At 40.5% G+C, this 21,996-nt stretch overlaps 1 protein-coding gene across 3 annotated transcripts in view; it reads right to left on the bottom strand.

Moving 5' to 3' along the window:
* Positions 1-666: 666 nt before the first annotated feature.
* Positions 667-21,996, bottom strand: part of zgc:110158 (uncharacterized protein LOC553590 homolog) — a 42,376-nt gene continuing 21,046 nt past the window's right edge. The window contains exons 5-18 of one of the 3 annotated variants that reach the window (XM_067613818.1): positions 15,682-15,771; positions 12,148-12,231; positions 10,808-10,867; positions 10,616-10,682; positions 9,777-9,841; positions 8,214-8,275; positions 7,965-8,010; positions 7,169-7,204; positions 6,991-7,042; positions 6,648-6,718; positions 6,161-6,239; positions 6,017-6,045; positions 5,775-5,876; positions 667-3,942 (exon numbers count right to left, since the gene is read on the bottom strand). In XM_067613818.1, the coding sequence (XP_067469919.1) occupies positions 3,913-3,942; positions 5,775-5,876; positions 6,017-6,045; positions 6,161-6,239; positions 6,648-6,718; positions 6,991-7,042; positions 7,169-7,204; positions 7,965-8,010; positions 8,214-8,275; positions 9,777-9,841; positions 10,616-10,682; positions 10,808-10,867; positions 12,148-12,231; positions 15,682-15,771 (873 nt within the window). In that variant the 3' untranslated portion in view covers positions 667-3,912. Of the gene's footprint in view, positions 3,943-5,774; positions 5,877-6,016; positions 6,046-6,160; positions 6,240-6,647; positions 6,719-6,987; positions 7,043-7,168; positions 7,205-7,964; positions 8,011-8,213; positions 8,276-9,776; positions 9,842-10,615; positions 10,683-10,807; positions 10,868-12,147; positions 12,232-15,681; positions 15,772-21,996 lie in introns of all 3 variants that reach the window. The other 2 variants (XM_067613817.1, XM_067613819.1) reach the window with 2 other exon arrangements.

Below are 21,996 nucleotides of genomic sequence, written 5' to 3'. Positions count from 1 at the left end.
AAATATGTTAACTTGGGCTCTCTGAGCTTGTGATGAGCATCTTTTGCTATTTTACCCCCACTTCTTTTGTAAAACTTGTACAAAATAGGGGGGGAACTTTTACAGGTTCATTTACTTTAAAGGATTTGAATGTTATAGAACTACTTTTACACAGTAAATTATCTATATGTTGATTTTTCCCCCATAATTTGACAGAAACACATGTCCTTATGTAATAACAGCACAAAAAAAGAGCATCAGAAGTACTCAGGACCTCTCTTCTGTGAGTCATTCAACCAAGTAGTTTTCATGTTGATTCATTTTATACTTTTTTTGTCTCCATTTGTTTTATATGAAACCTGAAATGGTAAAACTCACCAGTTGTCACCATAAAAAAAGCTAATATTTCAGAAAATCCTGAGAAAAAAACATAATAAAACAAAACATAATTTTGTGTAGCTTGTTAATCATCTTGTCGGGTTTAATCTACATTGTGGATACACTGAGAAATTAATTCCAGGGAATCAGTATTCTAAACACTATACATTGGCGGCATTGTGGAAATTAAATGTTTAATCTATATTATTATCTTCACAACAGCAGCAAAACCAAGATAACAGAATAACTGGAGCTAAAACTTTGTGGAGGCAAATCATCAGCCTATTAATCCAGAGGAAGAAGCTCATGTTCATGGCAAAAGGAGTGAAGTCATTTTATTTGTTTTTAATATGTATCTACAACAAGGGGGACACAGGCAAAAACGACTGACAACTTGATGAAAATTAAAAACAAACAAAAAAAAAATTACATTTATTATCAATGCAGTTTTCCCACCTTTTTTTCCAATAAGCAACATTTTTTTGTCTAAAGAAACTTTACAATATAAAGAAACATACGAAGAAGGAACCTCTTATTTTACTACACGAGACATTTAGGATCTGAAACTACCCTAACATGAGATACAAAGCAACTCCCCAAGGACAGACTGCCTCATATTCAATACTGCTTTGTCATCAAGAGGAAAAATGAGGAACTGAACAGAAAAATCTTTACTCCCCCCCACATTCCTCTCTTAACCCTCCCTACCCCTGAATGTTACAGTATTATACATCAGCACAATAGAAATACAGAAATGATCAACGTTGTGACGGCTTTACTTACAGGACAGAAAGATAGAGAGAAGTTCGACTGCATTTTTATACAACAGTATTTCAAAGTACAGGGGAGGAAACGCCTCTCTACCTCCTCTCAGCAATAAGAACAAATCTGTCCGTATTTTTTTTTTCTCTTTACTTTCCCAAACATTTCTCCCACCCCATTTTAAATAGATTTAAAAAAATCCTTCATAGTAAAGTCTGTACTCTGGTCCCTGGTGGTTTGGATTGAGAGCCAGTGTCCTGTGTGCCCTGCTTTCGGTTTTCAGTGATCAGTTGTGTTGAGAGGGTAGAAGCTGAAATGCAGTGTGACGGCGGCAGACACACAAGTTGAAAAGTATGAAAAACAGGCCTCTTTTGCTGCAAATTCACTGTCAAAATGGTGAAAAATATGCCTGTTTATCTTTTTTTTTTTTTTTTTTTTTTTTTTTTTTAACTACCTCACTTCAACATTTTCCAAGAACAGAGGCAGAGGAGGGAGGCTTTTGGATAAGAATTATGTTTAATTTAAAGACTTTTTCAAGGAAATGTGTGTGACAGTGAGTTGGCTAAAGGCGTTCACACACACACACACTCAACTACAAAAATTGTCCTCCCTCGTCCTGCTGGACCCCTTGACGCTACAGCTCTGATGCACAGTAAAGCCCCAGGTTTGCCTGTGATGAGGTGAAATAGCATATAGTCTATAGCAGCTCCAGTTTCTGTTTCTCATCACTCATATTATTTCTGAGTAAAGACACACCATCTCTGAACAAATACACACAGTTGCCCAAATCAGCACATTTCTGATCAACTGTTAAGTTGTGATTTGAAATATCAAAACATGTCAATGATATCAAAATGCATTTTACAGTATTTACAAAAAAATTGAAATCAAAAGATGGAGAGTTGTACAAAAAAATCAGAGAGGGATGCTGTGTGGCGGACTGTGTCTGTGTGTCGATGCTGGCCCGTTGGAAAGGTGAGAAAAGGGAAAAGGACGGACAAGGTCTTTTCTCCAAGATGAGCAAAGGGAGGGAGGCCACTCGTTACAGTCGACAGAGCAACGCCGTGCCGCTTCCTGAACCTGCTATGCTCCGACATAAAGATGCCGAGGATCTGATCAGTGTCCCCTTTCACCGAGAATCAGAAAGTCCTTTCGCAAGAAGCGACCGTAAAAAGAGGGAGCGCTGCATGTATGAGGGGAAAAAAAAAAAAAAAAAAAAAAGTCTGCGAGCTAAACTGACTGGTGTGTAAAAAGCGAATCCATAAAAGCACAGACATACAGTACATCACAGTGTGTTGAGGACTTACCAGCGAGTTAAGCAAACAAAAACAATCCAAGTGTTCACTACAGGTCAGCAGAGAGACGATAACGCGGCCTACGTACACGTTGGAGTGAACAGTGACCAAAGTGGGCGGCATTAGTGGAAGCAGCATGAGTGGGGGGTCAAAACGGTTTTGAGAACTTCAGCACCTTTGGGGGGAGGGGGAGGAGGTCGGGGGGGGGGGGTCTGATGATGTCGGTACTGACAGAGATAAGGAGACGCTGCTGACTGGATCTGCATATTTACACAGTTGCTACTAGTTCTGCAGTTAACAAAAAAAAAAACAGGGATAACACTTTAAAAAAAAAAAAAGTAACCATAATTCATAAGACAAATTAAAAAGTACATAAATAAATAGAGCTGTGCATTTCACCGCATGAAGCTACTAAAACAGGAGTCGCTTCTTCTTCTGGTCTGGGTTATTGAGCAAGAAGTTAAAAATTTAGATCTTTTAAATGAAACCTCTGAGAAAGATTTTTAAAAAAAGGGCCAATCAGTACCATGATGGATAAAAAATCTTACCTGCAGGGGGCGGTGTTCTCACATAGAGCCAGGTGTGAATATTTGTGAATTGTTACACAGCAAATAAGTTCTGATTTGTGTGCACATATGCTGTCTTCATTAAAGTCATGTGCCCTTAGAAACAACAGAAATTAGAACCTAATCTTAAAATGACCATACCAATATCATTAATAACAATAATACAATAATAAAAATAGCAATGATACAATACATACACAAAAAAAAGGAAAAAAAAAAAGTTCATTGATCATCACAACACCTCTGTTAAAAATGTACACACAGAGAGAAAAATGTCAGGGGGCAAAGGGGTCATTTCATCCGACCCTCCACTGAATCCGTTGGGAACAGCAACAAAAAAAAAAACAACAAAAAACAAACAAAAAAACAACAATAAAAATTTAAAAAGTCCAAAATTGTGGTTGAGAAGCTTCCAGGCAGCTGCTAAGAGACCCAACACATCGTGTCTTCAGGGGAGGGCTGAGTTATCCAGTCTCCTCTCTCCTTCTTTCTCTCTATTTGTCCTCCTTCCCTTGCTCATTGTCTAGACCCTGACAGGAAGCCAGGGAGGCCGGGGCCGGAGTCAGAGAAGAGGTTCTTCCTGTTGCTCTGTGACTGCTTCCTGTTCAGACTGGTGGCCATCTTGCATGCTCCAGGAGGGCCCGTCTTAATTAGAGTCCCAGCATGCTCAAGGGCCGTCCCAGAGGGCTGTGTGGCCGTACAGTTCCCGAGTGAGAAGGGGGGAAAAAGGAGGGGAAGGGGAAGTTGGGGGGCGGATCCCAGATGGGGGGGAAGGGGGGGGGGGGGGCAGAGGGTGTGTGTTTGTGTGTGTGTGAGGAGGGGAGGTGGTCCAATCCGAGGTAAAGGATTGAAGAAAAATAAATCAGGTGCAGGGGTACAAAAATAGGGGGGAAAAAATAAACAAAAATACAAAAAAAAGGAATAAAATAAAATCACACACTCATCGTCATGTTGGGTGAATACTGAAAAGAGAGAGAGGGGAAGGGGGAGGAGGGCACAGATGAGTGGATATGTAAACTTGACGACATTTAAACACCAGAGGGCGCTCAGACCCAGCCCTGAAAAGCCAGAGGAGGCACAGAGTGGGTCGAATACATCAGACTCAAGTAATCAATTCCATAATAAATCAATCATATCTGATGATAAAGGCTGGGTATTGAAGCTCATTACTTTTTTGGTACGAGCAGAAATACGATGACTATCAAAATAAGTATTAAAAGTTGGCACTGCATTATCAGATTTAGTCTTTCATGGTTTGCTTAAATCTAGGGGTGCAACTAACAATGATTTTTATTATTGTCTAATCTGCAGATTTTTTCTCGCTTAATTGCTTTGTCTATAAAATTTCAGACAATAGTGAAAAATGCCAGTTTCTAAACTACTATACTACTGTATCTGAAGATGTTCTGTTCAGCTTCAAAAGCTTGAAATCCTCACATTTGAGAAGCTGCAACCAGCACATATTTTCGTTTTTGCATCAATCATCTAAAATCGATTAATTGACTAATCGTTGCAACCCTATGTTAATCAATTTTGCCACTTTTTAAAAAGGTAAAGATCTTGTGCGGCTGCTTATGTTTACTTAAAAAGACATGACTTAATTTGCAAACATACATGTGCTCCTCAGAATAAGATATTGAAAAAGTAACACTTTGGTCTTGATACCGCAACTCTAATCGGCACTGATATTGAAACATGTCTAACAATACCCAGCCCTGCTGCTGATCGGTTGAGTCAGAGTATTACGGCTCGACTATAATTCCAGCCTGTGCACCCCGTGGCTCTCCAGGCTGAGGGTAAGACACCATCACAATATTACACAATGCAAGGAGCAGTACCCCCCCCCCCTCCCCGCCACCCCCCCACCTGCTGTGCACCAACAGACTAGACCTTTAAAATTCTCCATTTGTCCTTACATCTATTGGTTTATGCATTAAATAAACAGTTAAGTTATTCGTATTTATCAAAAGAATCACATCACTGATACAGAGGGTATAGAATGAATTTCTAAGTGATTAGTAAGCGGCTACAATGCAAGCAGAACATATGCTGTTAGTCCACTGGGATACTCTTAACAGCCCTGTTTTTATTCCTTTTAAACAATAAACATGCTGTTGTGTGCTCCAGGAAGTTCTGTGAGCGTGGTGTGTTTTGCAATTCAAAATTTTTTGTGTTGTGTCCCAAATAGAGTTTAAAAGACTCTGTGTTACTGCACTTACAACTAGAGGTCCTCAAAAGCCCTATTAACCGAGATCTGACCCAGGACCTGAGTTGGGTCAGGTCCAAATTATATTCAGTCTAATCAGTTTCTGCTAGGGTCCCTGTTGTATCGGCGCAGCTTTCGGATGAGTGTGTCAAATTGTCTACAACTTGAGTGTGTGGAAGCAGACTCGGGTATCAGCTCTGATCACATGGAGCATCATGTTTCGACACGCTTTCATGACGTGTGTTGCTACTCTTTTCTTCAATGTTAATTGCTCCTTAATTGGTGGTGTATCATGGATCAGGTCTCTTTTGAAAATCACCAAACTGCTGCAGTTGCACCTCAGCATCTATTTAACTACTAAAAAACAAAAACAAGTGACTGATGGATGTACGGCCTACAAAGAGTGCTACCTCTCCGTTCATAAAATAGGATGTGCGTGACTAATCAATACACCTAAAAAACAAAAAAATAAAAGAGGGGCAAGACACAAACTTTATCAAAACTCTGCTTGCATTCTTCCACTGGTATGTCAGGACGTCAAGGATAACTGTTAAGGGTCGTGAGATGTCATTCACTCGCTCTACTTACACTTTCGCTTTGGAATGGGTTCAAGAAGTTCCCGCCCATTTCGCCGTCATCTCTCGGCGTTCCAGGAGGGTTGTTCATGCCCCCCATATTATTAGGGGAACTCTGGAGGGGGAGAGCGCAGGGAGAAGAAAAAAAACTGATTAGACTGCTTCTTTAAAGTGCAGAAAGCAAAAGATTCTGAGTTTTATGAATACTCAGCAAATGAGAGAAGTTTAGAGAGAGAGAATTAGATTTTTATTCACCTTTGGCAACCCATCCATATCCCCAGACCCTGAGGAAGCAGAAAGAGAGAAATACTATAGTTCAATTGTTTTTTTAAAAGGTAAATTTACCCACAACTCAATTCCATCAGTGATTTGTCCAGACACACTGTGCCGAAAACCAACCTAGTGATCCGTTCATGTGGTGTGGCTCCATGGCTCCCATTGCTCCCATTGGCCCATCAGGCCCAGGTCCCATAGGGAACTGGCAAAACGATGTAGAACAAGCATTGCAAATATTATTTTTCCATCTTCATATAACTGTGACCTCTTCAGCCCGAGGTGAGGCAGAGATTATTTAATTTATTCTTCCAGTCGATTCTTATTAAGCTCTGTGTGTTAGAATTATTGTTCTCTAATGCTGAATTGTACTGGTGCCCACTGATGTGGTTATAAGCTCTATTTGAGCTGGATTAATTTTTGTGGGAAAGGTTGTGTAATTTTAATCATTACAACATCATCCATAACTATAACCCTGAATCAATCTGCAGTGTCTGAAATGGTTACAAGTTCAGAAAGTTAAAAATTTAAAAATACCATTAGGGGGTTTTCCTGTTAAAAGACAAATAAACCCAAAAATAACAATTGAGCCCAGATAGTGTGTGAGACTCACGTTGGGTCTGTTGCCTCCCGGCCCGATAGGATTCATCATTGTATAGATGTTTTCACTGGAGTTAGTTGAATCTTAAGGGAAAAACGAAAACAAAAACATTAGTTACATGATACTAGATGATGTCAAAGCTGTGTGAAACGCTAATAAAGATCTAACCAAACAATAAATCAAATACTAAAATAATAAAAATACACCAACTGAATAAAAAGTAGACAAATGGGAACACTAAAACTAATAGTGCTTGGCTGATGAGGGGACACATTTATGCTTGGTCAGTGAGGGAGTATGGAGAAGACATTTATATTAGTGTTAGTGTTGGGGACATAGTTAGGTGACGCACCACCTGGGCTGGGCATGATGGGAGTTCCCGGTGGACCTCCTCCGCCTGGAGGACCCTGGGGAACAATCGGTGATAGAGGTTAAAATTACACTCATTAAAACATGAATAAGTTACATCAGTACAATAAATTGATAACTTCCATCTGGGAGAGCTGCACTGCTTTTGATAGATTTGAACTCACCACATAGTTTCCTGGAGATGAGGAAGAGTAGGCTATCTGAGGAGAGAAAGAGGGAACAGATAATCAGATCTGATGGTTAGAGGAGAGACAAAATAAGAGGAACACTTACAATCTAATACTGTACATAATCACCTACTATACGTATATAAAGCAACGCTGTTCTCTTTTACCATCTAATATCTCAGCACTTGCACTCTTCACTTCTTTGCACTATTTATATCTTGTTTACAGTTCACAGAAACAGTTTCACCTATACACAGTCATTCCTTGTGTATATTCCTGAAGATCATTGTGTTGTTATTCTGCGTAGGTACATCAAGAGCCACTAAACCAGAGTCGAATTCCTTGTATGTGTATACATACTCAACCATTACAGATTATTCTGATTCTGGTTCTAATAAAGTCCAATACAGTGTTTTCCACTTTTGTGAAACTTAAAAATGTCCACTTTATTTAGCTGAGACTGTCAGGGACATGTTTTGACTTTGTGGTTATTTTTATGCCATAGTTTGTAGTTTTGTCAAGCAAAAAAAAAAAGAGAAAAGGGAACAGTGGTCACATACACCAGTCACAACACGGACAGGAATATTTGTGTACTAGCACTACAAATTACAGAGTAAAATGAAAACCTTACTAACAGTTGCTAAAACAAAATTGATCATCATCATATTCTGCACATAAGCTTGTTTTTGAAGGGCTACTATACTGGATTTCATGATAATGTAGGATGTTCCTCTTGTTTTGCCTACCACCTATACATGTGACCGTGTGTATATGTGGAGGCTTTCTGACTCACAGAGTTAGCATTAGGTCCTGGCCAAGGCCCTCTTCCTCCAGGACCCCTGAAGTAAAGAACATAGAGAATGAAAAAGAGAAGGACAAGAATAAAAGGGAAATAACAGAGATGACAAGGTGAAAAATAGAGTGGAGAGAAAGGAAATAAGTAAACTGTTAGAAGATACAGTAGAAGCAGAGACTGACTTTTAACAACACGAGCTTTGAGATTTGTTACATTTCATTGAGTGTATGAGGTGTTTTAACTTACATGTTCATTCCTGGCATGGGACCGCCCATGGAGTTGGGAGGAGGCCTCATGCCTCCGTAATTCTGTTACAGACAAAATGTTAAAAACACGTAAGAACATGCAGAGAGACGTTATTATTGATTCCCAACAAGATTATTCTTCTCTTGATTTTTGGTAAATCTAATTCTTGAGCTATCCTGGTCTCGGTCTCTTCTACTAGTGATAATTTTCACAAGTATTACAAGCACATGAACATCACTGGACTGAAAGCAGCTGCAACATCCTTAAATATTGGGTCCTATCCTTGTTCACAATTTATATTAACAATATTACATCCTTTATAACAAATTGTAATGCCCATTGTAATGTCTTTATGCGGATGATACAGTTCTGTATTGCTTTGTTGATACTGAACACTCAGCCACTGAAATAAGCTTAAATAAACAAGCCTTTGACAAATTGCAAGCTGCACTTTTTGATTTGAAACTACTTCTGAATTCAAACAACACTTAATATATTCTATTCTCTGGAGCCAGAGATGTTGTGGACAATAGTTTGCATATTACCACCCTGAATGGACACAATATTGAGAGGGTCTCGGAGTATAAATATCTTGTTATCTGGTGGATCAAAAAGTTACTTTTGTACAGAAACAAAGCTAATTTTCCTAAGTTCAGTAGGAAGTGGATCATTGATGCTGTCTTCTTCTTGTCTGTTTTGGATTATGGTGATGTTATCTATAGACACGCCTGTGCCTCAACTCTTAAACCCCTAGATTCAGTTTATCACTCTGCCCTAAGATTTATTACCGGTGACAGTTATTCCACACATCATTGCCTCTTGTATGAAAAGGTTGGGCGGGCATCTCTAACAGTAAGACGTGACAGGCATTGGTTTCTATTTATTTATAAAGCCCTTAATGGCAACTTGCCATCATATCTCTCTTCCTTATTGAACCGGTCCTATAGTCAATATTCAACTCGTTCAAGTGATTGGCTAATGTAAACGCTCTGCAACATACATTGAAACTCTTACACAATTGTACCTATAGGTCAATTTAAAACCATGATTACAAACTACTCCGCTCTCCAATTTAATTGTTTTTAATCTGTTTGGCTGTGTTCTGTTGTTTGTTTGCTTTCTCGCTGGTTGTTTTTTGTGTGTAATTATTCTGTTTTGTACACTCGACATCATTGTAAACGAGGGCATGCCCTGAATGATCTTTGAGTTTAAATAAAGGCTGAATCAATGAATGAACTAAATAAATAAACAAACAAACAAACAAGCCTGAGCTGTTCTAGTGAGAGTAATGAAGAAGCAACATGCAATTTAATCTACAATCTACACAGCCAGTGATATATAACTAGAATTAAGTGTTTAATGAGGTAACTGTTTAGTTATGTTAGTACTTATCTATAACAATCACTACATGTATGAATATACTCATGTTGAACTGTTACATATAAAACACCAACTGATAACTGTAACGGCATTATACCTGTTGACACTTTTAAAAGGCCCTAACTGTGCTGATGTTCAACAATAAACTTAAGTGTGTGTCTTTGTGTGTACACTCGGTCATACCTGTGGGCCCATGGCCATTCCTCGAGGAGGGTTCATTCTCATCGGTCCACCCATGTTAGGATGTCCTGGAAAGAGCAGACCCACAGAGTCACACGCTGACTACAACACACTAGTGTTCACGTAAATCCACATATGGCTCGTCTCCTAAAATCAGGAATTAAGACATGGCACAGACAATGCTCCATCCTAATCCCATTAGTTGTAACCCTCTGGCCCCTGAAGCTGTAATCTCCAGCTAAAATTACAGCGGACCCCTTCCTGAGCTAGACACACCGACTCACATTCAATCCACACCGAGAGAAACAAATAACCATTGAAACTGAAATTGTGCAACAATCTCTCGGGAGAGTAAACAGAAATGTGCTGACTGGAGTCTGGCTCTTCAGTAACTTTTTGATTATTTTAATATTTCAGACAGAAAATGTAAGAAATTCTAGAAACTGCTTGTTCATTTAAAGTGATTTATCAAACAAAAATGCTTAAAATTTGAGTTCCAACTTCTTCAACATGAGTCTCCAGCTTTTCTTTGTCTTATACCAGTAGGAAGTGAATCCCTTTGTGTTTTTTTAAAACTTTGTTAACACTAAACAAATTTGGAAGAGGATTCTGGGCCCATTTTTTCTCATTCTAATTAATAATCAAACATTTTATAGACTAAAAAAGTGATAATTTAACTGAAAATGACTTTATAGATTACACAATAATGAAAATAATCATCAGTTACAGCCCCAGAAGAGTCCTCATCTATTATAGACACATCATCTATCATACAAAATGAACATATTTCATAATAAGGGACCCCACCAGGCTTGAGATTATGAGAACTGTTCCCACTCTACCTTGCGGTCTTGTCGGGTCCAAACTGTTTGGCAGGAGAGGCTGAGATCCTGGGATTCCCCCAGGAGGCTGAGAAAGAAGCGGACATGAAAACTGATTAAAATACTAACAGACTCTCTGCAACATAGAAACTGTGAGTTGTCGAAAATCAACAAATAAAAGAGAATAAGTAATGCCAAAAACCTGTCCAGTACCTGATTTGGCATTCGGAGTGCGGGGCGCGGTCCACCTGGATACCGCGGTGACATGAAAGGCTGCGGGGGAAGAAGGAAAAAAAAAAAAAACAGAGGAAGGAGGAAAAATGGGAAATGAGAGGAAAAGAGGGACACAGAGAAAACAACATTTTCATTATTGATAAATCCGAGAGCACTCAAACAGGGGGGTAGCACTGAGGACACACAGATGGACACAGTGTGGTTGGAGGATGGAGGATGACACCGAAAAGATCGCAAATTTGTCGACACATCACACTGGAAACAAATAAACAAAAAAAAAGCACTTAAGCAAGAGTCTGTGTTTTATCATTTTTAACAATGCCTGCTTATACGCACAAAATGCACTCAAAAGCGAGGATTTGTATCTGTGTGCAGGTTTGAGTGTGTGTGAAAGACAGCACTCACACAGCTCCCTGCACACCCTGCTCTCACTGTGGTGTAAGCTGATTCGGCCTGTGGTCTGCCTGGCGTAGTTAGAGACACCTCAGGCCAACAACACCGCTCAAAACCGTAGAGGAAGCATTTCCACACTCTCTCGCACACAAGACGGAAACCAGAAACCACAAGAATGAAGAGCCGGGCTGCCGTAGTTAATGGGCAAAGGCTAGCTTTACCTCCACCGTGGCATCTGTAGCTACTGTTCTGGATAAGCGTTGAAACGCGTTGACGGAGAATAAAAGTTTTTTTTAAGGCTGAACACACTGAGTACAGTCTTAGTTGGCAGCAAAAGCACCCCGAAACTCTGACTGTCCTATACATGTGTCTACAGTGAACGTACATGTGTGTACGTATGAGAGGGTATGTATATGTGACATGTCCATAATGCCTGTTCCCTGTTTTATTTATAAGCTCCTAGAACAAGAAGGCAGAGGGGAGGGGAGAGGTGTGTGTGTGTGTGTTTGTGTATGTGGGTGTGTGTTAAGAGTGGAGGAGCAGATAAGTGTGCAACCCCCCACAAGCTGCTCCGGGGGAGGGGCAAGGAGTGAATTATTCATCCCACACAGGGACAGCCGATTCTGGGCCTTGAAGAGGACCAGGGCCTGCTGCCTCTGGATCAACGGCTTTCATAAAGGAGCTGGCAACTGGAGGGGATAACATCTACGGGGAGTTAGCCAGAATGAAACTAGAACTAACGGGGCTCGGGGGGGTGGGGGGCTCATGGGGGGGGGGGAGTAGAAGGAGAAGAAAGTGTGTGAGTCGTGAGTGGAAGGAAGAGAGAGAGAAAGAGAGAGAAATAGAGCTTGTGTGTGGGTGAGGGGGGGAGATTTTGAGGGTATGAAAGAGAAAGGGGTGTTTGAGAGAAGGTGTTTGCGTCTTACCTGGCCATGGGGTCCCATCATTGGGTTGCTGGGGTTGTGTGGGGGGGGCTGTGCGTGGGGGGACTGCTGAGAGCCGGGTGGTCCCTTTAAGAAAGAAGAGCGATATCAGAGAGGGGAGGGGCCAAAGGGGGTTTTACACCTGGAGGAATTACCCGATCAAAATTATAAAGAAAGAGGAGGGCGAGAGGGGAGGAGTCAGCGGGGGAGTCTTTAGGTTGAGGAGGAAGAAGAGGAGCAGGAAGGTGGAAGAAAAATGGGCAAATTCTCTGGAATCCGCAGATAATTAACAAAAAAAACACAGATTTAAAAGCTCAACACAAGCCCAACAGGAATAGTTTTGATTTGCCTTTTAAGTCCAAACAAGCGTACAGAAATTAGTATTAAGCCCAATTTATTTGAGGTTAACTATCCACTCTGTCCATTACATGTGTGGCTTCACTGCAGACGATCCTCGGGACTCTCAGGTCAGACGACCCAGATGTATTTTCACTCTATACCACATGGGGGCAGTGTTGCCAAAGGCTCGCTGCAACAGGACCGGCAGCAGCAGGACAGAAACTAGAGGCAACTTCAAACCACAAAGATGATACTGACGAAAACAAGTAAAAGTTGGGAGTTTTTCCTGCTTTCTGTAAGCCTACTTCAATATGAGATAGTGTCCCTGCGCACAAAGAGAGCAGTCCCCCCCGTCATCTCCACATACTGCTGTGTTATTGCCGACATTTCACCCCAAGACAAGAGGTTAATGACCCCTAATAAATAACTCATTATGCAACAGTCTCGCTTCCGCTCCGTCAGTGCAGTCATCTCCTTACTTTTTTGTCTTTCCCCATTGTCCAAAGTAAATAAAAGCTGGCTAATTTTCAAATGCCAAATGGAATTTTCCACATATCCCTCATAGGCATCCGGACACACACAAACACACCACATGTGGATTACTTCAGTGAGTTTGGGGGGGTATTTGTACCTTCAGTTAGCCAGTGCAAGCTTGTCAGTGCTTCTGAGGTGTTATTCATAGTTAAATATGTAAATTTGCCTCAACAAACTTCAGTAAATAACACCTGTGCTGTTTCATTATAGGTACAAACTAATGTTTTAAAGTCAAAGCATCTTGTTTATATCTCAAATGGCACCAATCACAATGTTTCAACACTTCATGTACAACGTAAGTAGGCCCAGTTATCAAATCTCAATACTTTCTTTGGTAACAACATGTTTCTGTAGCACTGAGCATCAAAAAATTGCCAAGAACTGAAATCTGGCATCAAATATCTGGTCTGATTCGTCATCAGCCTTTTTCTCTCCCAATACCGATACTTCAACACCGGGTATCCTCTGATACAGATTACTGATCCATTACCAGTGCTCTGTTTTTCCTAAATTTAAAAAGCTACATACCTCGCTGTGTGGAGCTCTTTGAGATCTTTTTTTAAAATGGTAAGGTAACGTGACACCAGCGATTGCCGTGCTGCTACAAATCGAGTCGGTGGCCCCAGTCATGACTTTGCCTCAATTAATGTAACTGAGTGGAAACACTAAATTTTATAATTAAAGTGAAGATCCGGCAGATTGAATTGATGCATCCCTAATTAGTTATATCATTTACTGATCAGATAATTCCTGATTTAATACATTTTTCTTGCCAATTTTAGACTATATTATTTGGACAAAGTTCTTGCGTTAAGACAACATTTAACATTTGAACCCTTTGGCTTCTTTGGTTAAATATGACGAGTTTTTTTTTAAAATAATAACATGTTTATATTTCTGATAGTAGAGTATTATACTGTTTAGATATCAGGACTGAAACTCAATATCGTAACAGCACTGGTGTTCAAAAGGTTTCAAATGATACCCCGCCCCGAATATGACCATGAACCATATTTACAGCAAACAACCTAAGCTCTCGGTTACAATAAGGTCCCTTGAACACAACATACACATAAACACACATGCACACACACACACACACACAACACAAACCCTCGCCCAATCTCACTCCCCCACCAATGTTATAAATAGCACTTCCATGCATCTCTCCTCACCCTCTCTCTCCCCACCCCTTCCCCTTGCTTATTCACAGTCGTACTCTCACTAGTCCCCCCCCTTTCACCACCATCACCCTGCCTCGATTGCAGCAGGCAAACAATGGAGTGGTAGGTAGCCACAGAAACAAACACCGGGCCACAATCCTGGTGGCACTGATCTTTCACATTTTCTTCCTCTCACCCCTCTTCATCTCTCTCCATCCTTCCCTCTCTCTATCGTGTCACTCGCTTTCTCTCTCTCCTACTCTCCTCCACCACCTTATCGTGCCTCCTGCCAAATGCCAGTGCTGTCCATCACACCACTGCCTCACAGAAAATATGTGTGTGTGTGCATGTGTGTGCGTGTGTGTTTTTGCTTGTGAATGTGTAAACGCATGTATTTGTACATGTATCCGTGTGTGTTTGTGCATCTCATTCTCTTCACTCTACAGCCAGCCATCTCCCACACTAAAACCTTTCCCTTCACAGAGCTGGGACAGGTCAGAGACAGAGATGGGAGATGGAGATGGGGGGGTGGGGGGGAGCGGAGAGGATGAATAAGGGACAGCTGAATCACGAATCGGTTGAACAGCTAAGCGAGAGCAAACCGCAGATGAATGAACGGTGTGAGCTTCAGAGGCTCCGGTTGGTGTAAATATCAAGAGTGGAATAAACGGTGTTTGAACAAATGTGGGGAAAGAAGGAAAAAGAAGTGGGAGAGTTAAAGACCCAAACTGTAACTGTGGCAATTTATGATCAAACTACTTTATTGATTTTACAGTGATACAGGACTTAATTACTGTAGCCAGACTGATACTGGATTTCTAAAGCCAATGCTCAAATCAATGAAAATATGATAATAAATCAGCCAATATTCTTTTTATTCATACATAATATAAACACATAGACATGTCATTTAGACTTTATTGAATGTTATTGAGGAAAATTTCAAGTCTGAGCTACAAAAATTGTTAAAAATATTAATTTATGCAGTTCACTGTACTGAAATTATTTTGCAAATCTGCCAACATACACACAGATATGGATCAATCTGGGATATCAATTGATAATATCATCCTGCAGATATGTCAGTTAATTACAGTCTGAAATGCTTTTCCTCTAATTTTTGTAAAACACTTTAAGGATATGAAAACCAAAGTTAGATTTTTCTCCCTTTGCTGAAAAAAAAAAGAATACTCATGTTGGTGATTTATACTTTTTAATTGACAAATTAAATGGTGGGAAAGTGGGATGTCATGGTCTTAAAACTCCCTTTAAGAGAGACTTGTTTATAAAAGAAATTTGAGATCAAGACATATTTCCACATCTAAAAGTAAAGGAATCTAAAATATTGCGTAAAATTTTGAAGTCTTGATCATGTGTTTAGGGGAGTCAGCGATGAATGAATCATATGGAGATAGAGATAAGAAAGAGAAAGTGTGTGTTGGGAGGCGATGGAGAGATGGAGGAGTAAACAGGAAAGTGACAGAGACGGAGGAAGTCATACCTGGAAGAAGCCTGGGGGCATGGGACCGCCTGGCATGGCGTCGTTGGGGGGCATGTTGCCCATCACTGGGCTGGGCGCTGCCGCTGCGCTCTGGAAAAACAAACAAAAAGCACAAATGTGGTGATTAAATGTGATGTTTTGTGTTATTTCTCTCTTGTTTACAGTAATATGCATTGGCTATCAAATTACTACAGGGGGCAGTGTCTGCACCTGCAATCACAACATACTCCTGCCCCCCCCCACCACCACTCCCTCCCCTCCCATCTAAAGTTTAATGGTTAATTCAGGAAAGTGTCTTCTATTACAACCTTTAAACTGTACCCTCTTCTCTGTGAGGAGAGAAAGAACTGAAAACAGCACACAACACATCAGCTTTTTCTGTGGACCAAGAACAAATTAATAAGAAGGGTTCAAGGAGAAATACCACCAAAATGTTATTTCTATGCTGTAAATCATGAAACATTTCTTCCAAAGCAGTAAAGAGAACAGACTGCACCCGTCCAGAGATCTGTGCTGACGATGACTATATATTGATCTCACACTGAACTGAAATGAATCAAGTGCACATAAATTAAATAATGTAAATGTAAATAATATAAATAAAACAGACAGTGTGAGAGTCTCTACTGTGTTTTGCTGTCATTTATGGTTGTGCTAGTTTCTCTCCTCTGCGTTTCGCTGAGGGCGGGGCTCAGCCCCTCCACACACACACACACACACACACACACGCACACACACGGAGCGGAGCAGAGGAGAGACTGACAGCGGTGGAGACAGTGAACCAGGTGAAGTGAAGATAATGTTTTACTCAAGTTGACTTGTTACATTACTGTAAGTGCAATAAAAGCTTTGCGAGTAAAAAGCCAATAAGAGTAATTTATTAATGTAATCTGCGTAAAAGATGGACAGACAACGAGGGGGGGGGGGGGGGATAGGGGGCTTTTGAATCATGATGTTACGATGGTAGAGGGCTCAGTGGTCAATGACTGTCAGCCGTCGGCGATCGTCCATCAGCCCAACCCTAATTTAGAGGCAACAGTTCAGTGCAGGGCAGTAAAGACATATTAGTCCACACAGACTCAATGATTGATGTGATTACACTTAATTTGCATTTATTTCTCTTGGTCTACCTCATAAAAGCAACAGTGGTCTGATTTATTATTTACGTTACGTAACAAAAAGGTAAAGATTTAACCATTTGGGTTAATTTAACATTTTGTTGTATCTAAATCAATGTAACAATGAGACATTACATGGACTGCTGCAATATGATAATGTATAACAATCTTTGGATGATCCTCATACATCTAATATGCAGAGTTTCCAGTTTATTAGGGTAAAGTCGTATTGTAATGTTTTGAAAGGTGCCTCAAAGAAACTGGCTACTCAGTTTCGTTTTGGTATTTTAATTTAATCAATAATTCATTTTTATAAATAAAGCTGGTGCTCTGGTGATTTTAAGGTATATCTGGATGAGAATATTCTATGAACTTGACTTTAAGCAGAGACATTTATTTTCAATATGAACAATATTGGCTATAATTGAAAAATGTTTGCTTTAGTAAAAACTGTTTACAATATATATAACATATGTACATCTAGTATGTGTGATATAATATCCACTATATTGATGGTTAAATGACTCTGGAAGCACAAATTAGAACAGTGTCTTTATATTAGCTTTAATAGGTATTAAACTAGTATTTACATAATCTAAGAATAGTAAGATGTCATCAGCGAATAAGCTGAGTTTGTACTGTTTTACCATTAGATGTGTGTAACGGATAGAAAGTAGAAGATATTTGAAAATAAGGAACAACTCTTGGAGATGTGTTCAATCAGTTCTGCAGAGCTTTAACTGACCAACTACATTGTTCAACTACTACTGTCTAAAAAATAAATACATCCAACATTTTTTTTGTTATTATTTACAGTATAACTATGCATCTGTTAATGTTTCAGTACATTTTCCACATTGTATAATAAAAAGTATTTTGCTTGGCATTAATTTAATACAACAGAACCCTTAATAGCTCATGCATTATTAATTTTGCACATAGCATATACAAATTCTAAAATTAGGGACTATTAAGGTGCTGTTTAAAGGCTAGAGAGAAAAATGTTTAAAAGCAAACAATTATGACCCTTAAATCTTATATTGACTGCTAACTTTTGCTAATCATATTAAACACATCACCAAACAATAAGGACAAATTAAGCGAGAATCCAGGATAGAGGAGGGTGAATGATTCAGCCCGGGAGTTAAATATGATATAACTGTATTCTTGTCAACACACATAGATGGAGACGCATGTTCAAAGTGCTTACATAAGCACACCAGAACAAACACACACACATGCACGCAAGCGCATGAACCCGCAAACACACACAAACGCACACACACACACACACACACACAAAGAGTTGCATCACAGGCTCATAAAGTGCAGCCCTTCAGTACAGAGAGGCAGACTACAGGACCAGAACAGGGAGGGGGTTTAAGACCCAGGGGAGGGAATCGCTCTCACACACACACACACACACACACACACGTACACACACACTCAGAGACATCCATCGTTCCACCAGCACGCACACCTAACAGACACACTTCATCCATGTGACACATACTGTATCCTTGGACAACAACGCATACTACCAATTACACACATGTACTCAAATACACTCGCTGCCCTTCTTCTCCTGAATATCTGAAACCACCACAAATTTAAAAAAAAAAAAAAAGAAAAATCACACACATACACACACGTTCACACTCAAACACACCTCCCCCCATCTTTATGCTAATTCTGCTAGTGAACATGAGCAGGCCACTGAGTCCCTGGGGAAGAAGCAGGGTCGGCTGCCTCTTTCTCTCCCTCTCCTTCCTCCCTCCCTCTCATCCATCTCCCTCACTCTCTTCTTCTGCTCACTTTTCTCTCCATCTTTTCTCCTCTCCGTGACCCCCCTCACATATATTCCCGGCACTGGTGCACACACACACAAACACATACACATACACGCACACCTTCTCCATGCCCCAACCCCTGTACTATTCCTCCCCATCACAACCTCTCCTCCCCTCAGCCCCCCCAGTAGGGTGTCAGCAGCTTGCAGAAGCTGTTGCTATGGAGACAGGTCCTATCTGCACTCTGTCCCCCTGGCATCCCCCGCTCCAGGAGCGCAGAGAGAGAGAGAATAAGAAGATGCAGGAGAGAGAGGGAGAGAGAGAATAAGACGATGTAAGGGAGAGAGAGAAGGCACAAGAGCGAGATAGAGGAGAGAGTGAGTTAGAAGATACAAGAGTGAGACGGAAGAGCAGAAAAAAAAAATGATGATGATGGGGGGAAAAATACAAAAAGAAATAAAATGTAAAATAACGCAGGGATAGAGACCTTTGTTCACAATCAATCACTTGGTCACATTGTTGTTATACACTATTAATGACCAACTATCTGCTCGTGCTTTATCCAATTTGCTGATTGAAATCGAATACAAATCGAAAGCACAAAGAAAGCGCAGTTGCCACCAGCAAAGCGTAAGGTAGATTTAGTATGCAGTCGGTCTTTATTAAAACCAACTGGCCCGGGGAAATACAGAAGGATCCAACAGTGCTTTTTTAGTTTTTGTAGTGGCGCCCACAGTATCGCCCATATCTACCTTTCCATTTCAAGTCCACGCTCAGAAGTGGGAGACTGTCACAAAACCTTGTGACAAGACTGTCTCCTTGAATCAGAATAACTTGATTTCACCAAGAAAGTAATTCTACAGGAATTTGTCTTGTTGACATAGGTGCAGGTAAACAATGACTGCTAATGCAGACAGAACATACTAGTACAGGGACAACAGGAGCATACCTTTATGCAAAGGAACAGAAGACAGTACAATCCACAGCAGACATTAGTGCTGCACTAATTAGTTGATATAATGAACATGGATTTTTGTAGTCGAGTTGAATTATTCATTTTCAGGCTGGATGTATGGAAAAGGAAAAAAGTCTGCGAGGAAGCGCCGGGTGGCAGCACAACTTGAAAAGGCTTTAATGTCCGACATGCAGGAGGAAGCAGAAGAATAAGGTTCTTTCACTGAAGCTAACTGAAAGTTCAACAAAACCCAAGAGACACATTTTCAAATGTCTGGGAATATTTACACACTATATTTTAATGGCCTTCCACCACAGCGCTACACAAACACAGGGTCAAAGCGTCCTGGAGCCACGTCTGCACAAAAATAATATTAGGCAAGTTTTTATGTTACCTGGCTATCAATAATACAGTATCTGGATGACAGATCTGAACTGTAGCTCATCGTCGTGGCTAGTTTTGGGTGGAGGACTGCTAACCAAAACAATCTTTTACAGTGTAATATAACAACATCAGTCTCTTAAAAACGGTATTTAAGAATCTACACACTGGTTCACTGTATTAAGATAAACTACACCAACTTTATAGTCATTAAAAAAATCTTCAAATAGCTAATAATAAATAGGTTATATGTCCATGAATTATGATTTCATTTGCCATTAAAGAAAATCCTCACCTGTATTAAGACTTAAGTTAAAATAACACATATAGTTTAACTGTTGACAAGATGGTCATGAAAATAATCTGCAATAAAAATCATTGTGTTTTTTTTACATTATCGTCACACAAGATATTTAATATTAGCTAAACATATATAAAGATTTTAATGAAGTTCTGTTTGGCAGATCAATTTATGACTGTTTGGCGATTTTGCTTAAAAAAAAACCCCAACTTAAACGAATAGCTGGTTATCAAAATAGATTTGCTAATTAATTTTCTGCTGATTGATTGATTGACTAAATCGTTACCGTTTCAACTAAGTCGTGAAAATAATTGTTGGTTGCAGCCCTAAAAATCGCTACAAATAAAGTCGTTGAATGTGTTACTGAAACAGTCAGTTGAGGTAATTTCACTGAAGCTTCCTGCAGGTCAGAGGGGGGTTATCTGGTTTTCTCTGCGGGAAGCGGGTTTAGATCTCTCTTCAGGCAAAAAAGCTGCAGACATGCAACATAAAGCTACAACCTTTGATTCTGATGATAAACATTCACTCGGCTTCAGTCGAGACAACCAGAAGCACTGTTATCCGCCCCCATGTGGCACCACGATGGCGTCTTTGTGGCAAAATATTTTAAACTCGCTGACGTCTTAATCCACAGATGTGGCTCCCCGTGAGGACACCATGTTGTGCTTGCTTTTCCTCTTTAGTAAGAGCCCACGACGTTGATGAATAATCTATTAGAGAACAAAAGACTAATGATCTGATTGGCTGGTACAGTACAGTATGTAGATGGGCTGTACAATATAGCATTGATCCCTCCCTCTCCATTTTCCTCTCCCTCTCTCTCACCCGTAGGACCTACCGGACAGATCAATAGTGCTCAACACATTATTGACCTCCGCCTGATACCTTTCACAGGGATAGACAGAGACATAAACACTGGATGGAGAGAGGAGAAGGTAGGAAGAGACAGAGGATGTATCTGTGTGTATGTGTCTGTATTTATGTGTGTCCCTGCCTGGAGAGGGTACTAATCTACATTCTGGTTCACACTGATATGTACCTCATCACTGTCTCCTTGACCCGCTGTCCTTAGCACACAGAGAGAGAAAAGGGGGGGGCGGGGGGGTGGTGGGGGGGGGGGGTGAAGGAGTGAGGATGGAAGAGAGTGAGAGGGAAAAATAGCTGACTGTGGTGATCTAGCTAATTTATCAGCCCAGTCAAAACAGTGTGTTTCGTTCTGGAGCAACAGGATACGGCTGCTACTCTCACAGTCACGTCTGACAAACAAATGCACGCACAAGCACACGCACACATACACACACGCACGATCTCTCAAAGCCCAGCTGGTCCTCAAAACGGGCACGACACGCACACCAAACACACACACACATCTCCAAAAAGCCGCTGCCAAGGTAGCAGTGCTGAACCAGACAGGCGGACTCGTGCACACACATGCGCACACACACACACACACACCGGATGACAGCACTAATACATGCTGCAGACACAACATCCACTTAGCCAACACTCCAGAGAGAAGGCAGTGAGGCCGAAAGACAAGAATATGAAGAGAATGAGAACAACTGTGAACCAGAATATATCTCCAACTAAAGGAGGGGGAGGAATTTGGGCACAGATGTTGATGAATATAAAAACAATATGATTATGTGTTGTCAACACATACAAAACTTCCTCGTTTTTCTCGCCCTACACCTCTAGGGTCAGAAGTCAGTACAGTGCCCCATCAGCTGATCTGAAGTCAGTGCACTCGCTCACTTCAGGCTTGAACCT

This window comes from Thunnus thynnus, chromosome 16 (assembly GCF_963924715.1).
Source record: "Thunnus thynnus chromosome 16, fThuThy2.1, whole genome shotgun sequence".
NCBI lineage: Eukaryota > Metazoa > Chordata > Actinopteri > Scombriformes > Scombridae > Thunnus > Thunnus thynnus.
Note: the sequence above shows the minus strand (reverse complement) of the source record. Positions and strands in the feature narration are given on the sequence as shown.